This window comes from Hibiscus syriacus, unplaced genomic scaffold, assembly GCF_006381635.1.
Source record: "Hibiscus syriacus cultivar Baekdansim isolate YM2019G1 unplaced genomic scaffold, ASM638163v2 tig00110597_pilon, whole genome shotgun sequence".
NCBI classification, from domain to species: Eukaryota; Viridiplantae; Streptophyta; class Magnoliopsida; order Malvales; family Malvaceae; genus Hibiscus; species Hibiscus syriacus.
The window spans coordinates 3,570,423-3,580,581 of record NW_024062795.1 but is presented as its reverse complement, the minus strand read 5'-3'; the positions used below and the strand labels follow the sequence as shown (position 1 = coordinate 3,580,581).

Genomic DNA, 10,159 nt, shown 5'->3' with positions numbered 1-10,159 from the left:
TGAAAAGATTCAATAAATTAATACTTTATAATTGAACGACTATTTGTAATTTTTTTTCTTAGAAGTTAACAAAAACACGTAATAATTAGCTCTGTCTCACTCCTCATTAGCCATCTTCCCCTATTTGTCCTAATCCCCGCCTCACGGTTATTCCCGCTCATTTTTAGCCATTTACTTTTTATTCAAAATCTCTCAACTAAAACCGCAAGGTTCCATTAAACTCCCATCTACCGTCAACCTCCACGTTAAAAATAACAATAATTTCAAATTTCTAAAATTCAAAAAACTAGAAATTTACATAAAAAGTAAAAACAAACAAATCCATCTTCCTCTTTCTCCCACCAGTGGGTCCTTCGGATTGAAATCGTTCATGTCTCTTCAACTCTTTTTCTATTTCCTTTTTAAAATTTTCGTTTCTCTGCAATTCTTCTCCGCCTTCCTGCTTCTACTTTCTTTGCAAGCAATAAAGCGTTAAATAAAGTTTTTATTCTAGAAAAAAACAACAAAGAAATGCTCTTCGCTTTTGTGTGTCAAGCCATGTGAGCTTACTGACACATTCTATCGTTCTTCTCAATTTTTCATATTCTTACGCATTCTCTATACCGAGTTACTGACTCAGTGAGTCCACGCGTAATAACACACACACACTCTCTCTCTAAGATGGCGTCTTCTTCTCGAGCAAGGAGTAGTTCGCCGTTTTCGTATCGGAAACCTTCGAGTCCGTTCTCATCCACTTCTTCAACTTCTTTTATGAGTAACAAACTAATGCCTCGTACGTGCTCGTCCTCGGCGTCTTCGTTTTTCAATTCGGGAGGTGGATACGGTTCTCGATCCATGACGCCGAGTCTGTCCAGGTATGATTCGATGTGCCAGGGTTCAAGCGGTTACAATGCTCGCACACCAGTGGATTACGCATCGGAGGAGATAGTTGGCGAGCAAGTGGAAGGGCGGATATCGGCGGATAGTATTTCAGTTACGATTCGGTTTCGGCCATTGAAGTAAGTGTAGATCTGAGTGTAGCTTGTAACTAGATCTATGTAAATGATTTTTTTTCTATTGTATTGCCTTTCATTGTTTTATATGTTCAGCTAAAGTATTTAAAAAAAATATTTACTCGTTTTTGTTTTGACTGGCTATAGTCAAAGGGAATTTCAGAGAGGGGACGACATCGCGTGGTATGCGGACGGGGATAAGATTGTTAGACATGAGTATAATCCCGCTACAGCTTACGCATTTGGTGATTTTCTAATTGCTTTTCACCTTTACGATTGAAACTTATTGCTGATAGTACTTCCCCCCACTTTTTAGTGTCAACTTCTAAAGTGATTTTCTATCTCTTTGAGAAGTATTGCGATTTAATAATTTGGTTTCCATTATTTTGTTGGGCGATTTGGTGGTGTTATAGTAGCTAAAACAATGTTTAATTAATAAAGATTTGATAATTTTGTTTAAACTGATTTAGCACAAATACGAGGTTTAAGCATTGTACTGATGTGAATTGCATATGCAAGTTACTGACCTTTTTTTCCCTTCTTTTTTACAGACAGAGTATTTGGACCTCATACAACTTCTCAAGAGGTTTATGAAATAGCTGCAAAACCTGTAGTGAAGGCTGCAATGGAAGGTGTTAATGGTATGAAAATTGAATTAAATATCAAGTTCTTTACCTTAGTGCTATAACAAAAAAGCCTAAAGATTAATTGATTGGAGGTCATTTATTTCCATGTTGCTCGATTTTGTTGATTTGTGTCAATGTTGAAACTGTATTATGTTTCTAATTGAAGCTAATTTTGGCTTGTTGAAATTTTAGGAACTGTTTTTGCTTATGGTGTTACAAGTAGTGGGAAGACACACACCATGCATGTAAGCTTCGGATCAAATTTCTTTTATATATTATTTTCCTACTTTTAATTGGAGTGTCATATAAGAATTATTATAGTCTCGCTGTGTCATTTTTGTTGCTGATATCTTTGTTGATTATAGTACATATAGTTTTATATCAGTAGCAAAGTTACAAGTTTATATTCCATTTTATTGAATTTTCTTGATCGGGCAGCTGCTGAAGGTAACACCAAAATAGATAACTGTAATATGCAATTTCCTCCACAAAAAGTACCTTTTAAAGTATACAACCTAAAGCCACTGGGCACTAAATATGGGATAGCACCAGTCAACACTTCCTTGACGTGGACAACCTCACCATGGGTTATCAACCTCAAATGGGGAATGAAGAACAACATAACAAATCTTGGACTCTTATATCATGTTAAGCATCCTATCTATAAACAATTGGTTATAGGTGGTGGGCCCAGCTTTAGTATAAGACCCCTGGAACCTCAATACTTAACAGCTATGTGATAACACCACTTAACAATAACAAATAATCAGTTGCAAATTGTATAGATGTTACACATTGTGAATTTGCACTGTTTATTTCTTGACATAAGCATTGCATTTGAATTTCTTGAAAGCATCTACTCAATGCGGTTCTTTCATCACTGTGCTTAACAACTTGAGAACCTAGACCTCAACTCCAGTTTTCTAAATTTATCTGTCCTAAAAGTTTGTAATAACATATGTAGCATGGTAATGTTTCAGGAAAGTTGTTCATTGATAATAACATCTTTACCTAAATATAAGTACTAATGAACTGAACCATGTTTTTCATTATGAGTCTTATGTTTGTTATCCAATCACATAACTATAAATTATTTCAGTCATCTTACTTTTGACTTGTTTCTTTGATAATTTGCACAGGGGGATCAAACTGCTCCTGGCATTATACCATTGGCAATAAAGGAAGTGTTCAGTATTATACAAGATGTAAGTGTTCTGACATTATTTATTAGGCCTAACTACAGAACTGTGAGATCAATGCCATTTTTTTCCCATTCCTTTTTGTCAAGTGTTGACCAACTATGCTTATGATCCAGACTCCAGGGCGAGAATTCTTACTTCGTGTATCATATCTTGAAATCTACAATGAGGTGAGTTGCAGTTTTAAGCTTATGATTATATTTATCAAATGGCCCCTGAAGTTAGAATTTGTTCCTTCAGGTTTCACATCTGTTACTTCTATTTATTTTATGATGTTACTTTAGTGAGAATGGTATATTGGTATTGTCCAACTATTAATTCTATAACCTATTTGGTTCAGTATCAGGATTCTGTTCCTTTCCATTCACGTTAGAACTCTTTTAATAAGATTTTGTATTGTTGTGCTCCTTATATCAGGTGATAAACGACTTACTTGATCCAACTGGTCAAAATTTGCGCGTTAGAGAAGATGCTCAGGTCTTTTTCAAAGTTTTGCCTTGTGTTTGGTTTATGACTTCAGTCTCATTCTCTCAAAAAGTCACGAGAAACACTGATACACACTATACTTCACTTGTAATATCCGTCTAATGGATCTTCTCATAAATGCATTTTCTTTCTGAGTGGCTTCGGGTTGAGATTATCTGAAATGATTTAATGAAGTTGCTGATTTAAATGCTTGCAATCACTGTAAATCAGTTTCTTACTTTTGCTTATGTTGGCATCACTTTTCCAGGGAACTTATGTGGAGGGCATAAAAGAAGAAGTGGTTTTGTCTCCAGGACATGCCCTTTCTTTTATTGCTGCAGGGGAAGGTGCTTTCTTTGGTTCCTTTTGTTGTTTTCTTTCCTTTTTCCGCCTGCTATATGAAATGAATCCTCTATTTGTGAGGGTTTTGTACTAAGTTCCAATGTGAGTGTTTGTGGGCAGAGCACCGTCATGTTGGTTCAAATAACTTCAATCTGTTCAGTAGCCGAAGTCACACCATATTCACACTGGTAAACATTTCTGATTTAGTAACTCATCATTTTCCTGTCAAAAAACTCAAAACTGGTTTATTCATTATTTAGTTTGTCTTAGGGAGTTTGGATGTCTGGTTTTTATTGTTTCACCACAATGGATACCTATGTTGTATATGCCCCTTTTTTTTAACTGATGACAAATTTGCAGATGATTGAGAGTAGCGCTCACGGAGATGAATATGATGGAGTGGTCTTCTCTCAACTTGTATGATTTAAGTCATTTTCCATTTTTCAAGAAAGAATGTTCCTTTCTGATTTCTGATAAATGGCTTGACTTGTTAATTTCTTTGTTCCTTTGTTCAGAATTTGATTGATTTAGCTGGGTCTGAGAGTTCAAAAACTGAGACAACTGGGTTAAGGAGAAAGGAAGGATCTTACATAAACAAAAGTCTTCTGACTCTTGGAACAGTAGGTCCTTGTATAAGCTTTTGTATAAGTATTGATGAATGTTTATTACTTCTCCATGCCGCCACCTGCTGTGTATTCTGAGGGAAAAATACAGAAAGCCTTGTGTATGTCCCTTAAACTACTCTGTAGGATTTTAATTTCTGTTTAGTTGGAGGGAAAATGAAGAGTTCAAATTTATTTTCTCCAAGTCTCAGTTAGTTGCTAATGACAACAACATTCTGTAGTGGATGACAGTTTCTGGTCGTATAGGTCATTGCAGTCTTGTTTTCAGTGCTTGGTATCTTTGACTACTGTTTTTAGTTTTATAAATAGATCCTCTGGTTTCAATGTGAAGGTAATTGGAAAGTTAAGTGAAGGAAAAGCATCCCATGTTCCATATCGAGACTCCAAGCTTACCCGCCTTCTGCAATCTTCATTAAGTGGACACGGACATGTTTCGGTGAGTTGATCATCTTATTTGTACATTTGTGCTAGTTATTTAGGTTTATTAGATTTCACCTCCTTCCAACCAAAAAGTCATTTCTTTCCATCTTCCAATTATTTCTCTAATCTCATTATGTAATTTTTGTATGCAATTATATATCCTTACCAATATGCGTCAAAATATATTAATCTATTGTGCAATTGTTTTCTTTTAATTACAGCTTATTTGCACAGTTACGCCTGCATCTAGTAATATGGAGGAAACTCATAATACCTTGAAGTTTGCAAGCAGGGCAAAGCGTGTGGAAATCTACGCTTCTCGGAATAAGGTTTATATAGCCTATGCTTTATATCTTTTTGCTATTCATACGTACATACATACAAGATCCAATCTTATGCTACATATATATACATACATATCTTTACACACATGTATATGTAAGATCCAATCTTATGCGACTTACAAATTAAATCATTTCCAGATTATTGATGAAAAATCATTGATTAAGAAGTATCAGAAAGAAATTTCAGTCCTTAAACAAGAACTTGATCAGCTAAGGCAGGGAATGCTTGTTGGTGTTAATCATGAAGAACTTATGATCTTAAAGCAACAGGTTTGCCATTTTCCTTAACATTGTCATATTGTTCCATGTAAATATGTAATGGCACCAACTATTTACTGTATTGTTCATGCTGTGTTGCATGGAATAGCTGGAGGAAGGTCAGGTGAAAATGCAGTCAAGATTAGAGGAAGAAGAGGAAGCCAAAGCTGCTTTGATGAGCAGAATCCAAAGGCTTACCAAGCTTATACTTGTTTCTTCCAAAAATTCCATTCCTGGATGTTTGAGCGATTTACCAACCCATCAACGTAGTAATTCTGTTTGTGAGGATAATGTAAGTTTTTATTATAAATTAGGTCAAACAAAAATTTGATTCTTTTATACTGATGGTGGATGAAGAAAGAGTGCACAAAAGAGCATGCATACACGTGTGTATATGTATATCTGTATCTATATCCTTAAACGGGGATGCATATCTATATCTATTTCACAGAAAAGGACAATGGCCTAAGATGATGATAAAGATGGAACGAAGTATGTTCTATTAGCTGGAAATTTTGAGCGTTGATACTTCAACCATGCATCTGTTTCTCTAAATCTATATCTCTTCTAGTGATTTTACAGCTGTCCCTGTCTGCTTTTCTTTACTGACTGACTGGATTATCTGGTCATGAGAACTTTTTGAGGTCTTAGTTCCTTCTATAAACATGATTATGATGTTAATTTTTGGCACTTTTCCTTGATCAGAAAGTGGATGTACAGGGTGATGGTGCCTTACTCATAGATAGTGAGAATAAGAAAGATACACTATCTTCGCTTGAGGCACTTGCTTCTGATTCAACTAATGAGTTTAAACACCAAAGATCCTCCAGCAGGAGGAATCATGAACTCTCACCAACCAGCAGTACTGTCACTGACACAACTCAAACGGGTGATCTTATTAGTGGCACTAAACTGCCGGCGGTAAGCTTCAGTTTAATTTATTTCTACACCAAAGATCCTTGTGTTTTCCTTATTGAAGTTGTCTTGTTCTAACTTGACATTTGGGTGTACTTGGATCCTCTTAATTAATGCTGAAATTTCAGTTTTCTGTCTTTTTCCTTTTCAGGAAAAAATGTTTTTATAATGGTTTTAAGTCTCTTTTGTTTTTGTTTAGGGCAACCCTCCTAAAAGATCTGCCTTTAGATCTATTAGATAAATTTTTGGGGGGAATGTAATATATATGAATGGGCTGTAAACAGATCTTGCTAACGTTAGGCAATATAACTTGTGAAAATCATTAGGCAGATTCCTTTTCAATCTTCTTCAGGGTTACCCTTTTAGACATTTATTCTTTGGTATAGCAGCATCATTTCAGTAAGGGGCAGAAAGTATCCTATTCTATTCCTTTTTCTAATTTATCTAGCTGTAGCTGAAATTTGGCATCCCTGGCCATCTACACAAACAATTTTGCGTGAAGATTCTTGCAAATTATGATATAATAATATACCATTCTCCATTTTTGATTTCTTTCAATTGCAAACCCGAACTGCCTTCTTCATTGGTTCAATCTTTCTACTTTCCCCAATTGGTAATTATCTCATGATGAAAGGAAACTCTTCTGTGGTTTTAGGGTGGGATGACATCAGATCAGATGGACCTTCTTGTTGAGCAAGTTAAGATGCTTGCTGGAGAGATTGCATTTAGCACCAGTACCCTGAAACGCCTCGTGGACCAGTCTGTAAATGATCCTGAGAGCTCAAAAAATCAGGTACTCTTTTCCTGTCTTACATTTTTTTCACATGTTAATTCAGAGGGAGTACCAAGGGACGTTCCTGTAGCTGGATGAAATGTTGTGTGTGCGTGTGTGTGCCGGGGGGTTGTTGTTGTTGGTATTCTAGGTGCATCTTATTTTTTCTATGGCAAAAAAGGGAAAAATTGTACTTACTCTAGAGTCTGCTGATAACTTTTAATATTATCTGGATCTCTAAGATTAATTTAATGGTAAATTGCTAATAATACGAAGTGAGTGTTTTTTAGAAGAAACTTTTCGGTTCTAGTATTTCCAGTATCTTCAATGCTAAATTTGGATGTTTTTCTCAAAATCTTTAGTGTTTTTCTACATTAGATTCAAAATTTGGAAAGAGAGATTCAGGAAAAGAGGAGGCAAATGAGGGTGTTAGAGCAGCGTATAATTGAGAGTGGTGAAGCTTCAATTGCTAATGCATCATTCGTGGATATGCAGCAGGTAGTTTTCTCATCCTGTTTATTATATTATTGTTTTCAGTAATATATTCAAACTATGTTCCTTTGTTTGGGCCTTAATGCCATTGGCCTTGGCTTAATTAATTCTAAATGCTTCTTGTTGCAACAGACAGTTATGAGATTGATGACCCAGTGTAACGAAAAGAGTTTTGAGCTGGAGGTGAGTGATTTGATTTTTCTGATTTATGGAATTTGAAGGGCACTGTTCCCCCATTGACTAAGGCTTGAGAGTGATTCTTTATTTTCATTGTGTAATCATGTTGATTCTTCTCCATGATACAGATAAAATCAGCAGATAATCGTATCCTCCAAGAACAATTGCAGGACAAGGTGAAAGTTTTGGGCTTGATGTCTTTTTTCCTACATTCACAAAATGACTCTAATATAAATTTTAGGGTAGCACTTGGTCGATCATTATATTATACCTCTTGGTGGTTTCTCCATTTATATAATTATGCAACTGTTTTGATTTATGGTTTTGGTTGTTGGCAGTGTTCTGAGAATGAGAAATTGCAGAAGAAGGTGAAGCTTCTGGAGCAGCGGTCGGCATCTCTCTCCGGCGACAAATTACCATTGTCCTCTGAACTGGGAATACCCGAAGAATATTCTGACGAGTTAAGAAAAAAGGTTCAATATCAGGTAAATAAATATTGCTGGGACTGTCCAATTGGGCTTCAGCTGCTTTATTTTCATGTAGTAATATTTCCTATTCTTATATGATTTTATGAAATATTACCAACATGCTTCTTCCTGTTAAAAGAAAAGATTTAATTGTCTTTAGCATGGTCCTTTGTCTTCCTTGCACCTTTGAACTGATCCTAGACTGAGTTGTGCTTATATATGCAGGAGACCGAGAATGAAAAACTAAAAGTAGAACTGGTGCAGCTTTCAGAGGAGAACAGTGGGTTGCGGGTTCAAAACCAAAAACTAATTGAAGAAGCTTCATATGCCAAAGAATTGGCGTCTGCTGCTGCTGTTGAGTTAAAAAATTTGGCTGGTGAGGTGACCAAGCTCTCGGTACAGAATGCAAAACTGGAGAAGGAATTATTGGCTGCTCGAGAGTTGGCAAACATTAGAGGCTCCGCTAACCAGACTGTCAATGGTTTCAACCGCAAGTATAGTGACAGCACGAGAGCTGGAAGAAAGGGGAGACTCTCTGGCATCTCAAACGGCCTTTCTGGAGCAGCTGGTGATGGTTTTGAGTCATGGAATCTTGATCTCAATGATCTAAAGATGGAACTGCAGGCTAGGAAACAACGGGAGGAAGCTCTTGAAGCTGCACTAACTGAGAAGGAATTCATAGAAGAAGAATACAGAAAAAGGGTTGAACAAGCAAAGAAGAGGGAGGAAACTCTGGAGAATGATTTAGCAAACATGTGGGTTCTTGTTGCTAAGTTGAAGAAAGAGGTAGCGGCTAATCCTGAGAGTAATACAGATAAGCAACATACCAATGGCATGACTAATGCCGAAGATCCAAAAGCAAACAACACTGACAGTAACAATGTCCTCAAAGAGCGACAAGTTTCAGAAGTGTCATCAAAACCAGCCAATGAAATACCCAAGGAAGAACCCCTGGTTGTTCGGCTGAAGGTTTGTTACTGTTTAAGATAATCTGATATAAAGCATGTGTGTTTGTCTTTTTGAACTACACTCAGTCATACCGTGCGATTCAGAATTCTGAAACTATAACGTGCATTATCAAACAATATTTACTAATCTTGATAGGCTTAGGAGCTTGTGGTTGATTCATTATTGAACAATATTACATCATTTCTGGATGTTAATGGTTTTACGTAGACCACTTCAACTTAATGTCTTCAATACTTACAGGCCCGAATGCAAGAGATGAAGGAAAAAGAGTTCAAATCCCTGGGAGATGCCAATTCCCATATGTGTAAAGTATGTTTTGAGTCACCAACCGCAGCAATTCTTCTCCCTTGTCGGCATTTTTGTTGTAAGTCACTTTCTATGCCATAAATGATATCCCGCACGTTGATCAACTGCTTTGTTGAAAATGCATATGCTTTGATATTGCAGTATGTAAATCTTGTTCGCTCGCTTGTTCCGAGTGTCCTATTTGTCGCACAAAGATATCAGACAGACTTTTTGCATTCCCTTCTTGATACAACTATTTCAACCCTCCTTATGAAGGTCGTAAATTTCTCCTATTTCTTTTTTCAGTATCTCACACTGGATCTTTTTCTATTTTCTGATCATGAAATGTTGACACTCAGCTTTTGAACCATTTGCAGGAGTTCGTGATCACCTGTTTGATATTTTCAATGTGAAGCGGTTGCAATTCTTTCATTAGATTGTCTGTGTGTAGCTGTTTAAAAAAGGTAGTTGAATATCATCAGTTTTTCTCTATTGAATGGCTGTAAAAATAAGTGTTTAAAGGTTAAAAAGATTTAAGAAAAGTATAAGAAAAGGTAAAATCACCATATCCAAAAATTTAAAAAACAAGATGATATGTTTCTGTTTTAGCTAAAGGTTGTGATCGGTCTTTTTGAACTTTCGATTTTCAATTGATAAATGTACAGAAACAACGAGCGCTTCTTATGAAGTAATTTTCCTTTTTCGTTATTTTTTATTTTTATTTTTTTAGGACTATAACTTTCAAAGCAAAATGAAAAAAATAATGGTATCTAGAGGTTTAGTAATTTGAAATTGAATTTATTCGTTATTTAA

The 10,159-nt window shown here is 35.9% G+C and overlaps 1 protein-coding gene across 5 annotated transcripts; it reads left to right on the top strand.

Moving 5' to 3' along the window:
• Positions 1–411: 411 nt before the first annotated feature.
• On the top strand, positions 412–10,051 carry LOC120134095 (kinesin-like protein KIN-7D, mitochondrial). Of its 5 annotated transcripts, XM_039150574.1 has the most exons (26): positions 412–998; positions 1,140–1,237; positions 1,544–1,633; positions 1,811–1,863; positions 2,758–2,823; positions 2,934–2,987; positions 3,235–3,294; positions 3,551–3,629; positions 3,745–3,812; positions 3,985–4,041; positions 4,140–4,244; positions 4,579–4,683; positions 4,889–4,996; positions 5,150–5,281; positions 5,379–5,561; positions 5,975–6,190; positions 6,840–6,977; positions 7,335–7,454; positions 7,581–7,631; positions 7,754–7,801; positions 7,964–8,110; positions 8,318–8,376; positions 8,425–9,061; positions 9,302–9,425; positions 9,509–9,622; positions 9,724–10,050. In XM_039150574.1, the coding sequence occupies exons 1-25, from the start codon at positions 661–663 to the stop codon at positions 9,592–9,594; spliced, it is 3,222 nt and encodes a 1,073-aa protein (XP_039006505.1). In that variant the 5' UTR covers positions 412–660; the 3' UTR covers positions 9,595–9,622; positions 9,724–10,050. The 5 variants fall into 5 exon arrangements, with proteins under 5 accessions (XP_039006505.1, XP_039006504.1, XP_039006503.1 ...); XM_039150572.1 differs by having other exon boundaries at positions 661–998; positions 8,318–9,061; positions 9,727–10,051; XM_039150571.1 differs by having other exon boundaries at positions 661–998; positions 8,318–9,061; positions 9,509–9,624; positions 9,721–10,051.
• Positions 10,052–10,159: the final 108 nt, after the last annotated feature.

What these genes read in the sequence shown, in the direction of transcription:
- LOC120134095 (XM_039150572.1), top strand. Translation starts at nt 661, where the DNA reads ATGGCGTCTTCTTCTCGAGCAAGGAGTAGTTCGCCGTTTTCGTATCGG. An exon ending in GAGTGGTCTTCTCTCAACTT is followed by an intron (nt 4,042 to 4,139) that starts GTATGATTTAAG and finishes TCCTTTGTTCAG; the next exon opens with AATTTGATTGATTTAGCTGG. An exon ending in CATTCGTGGATATGCAGCAG is followed by an intron (nt 7,455 to 7,580) that starts GTAGTTTTCTCA and finishes TTGTTGCAACAG; the next exon opens with ACAGTTATGAGATTGATGAC.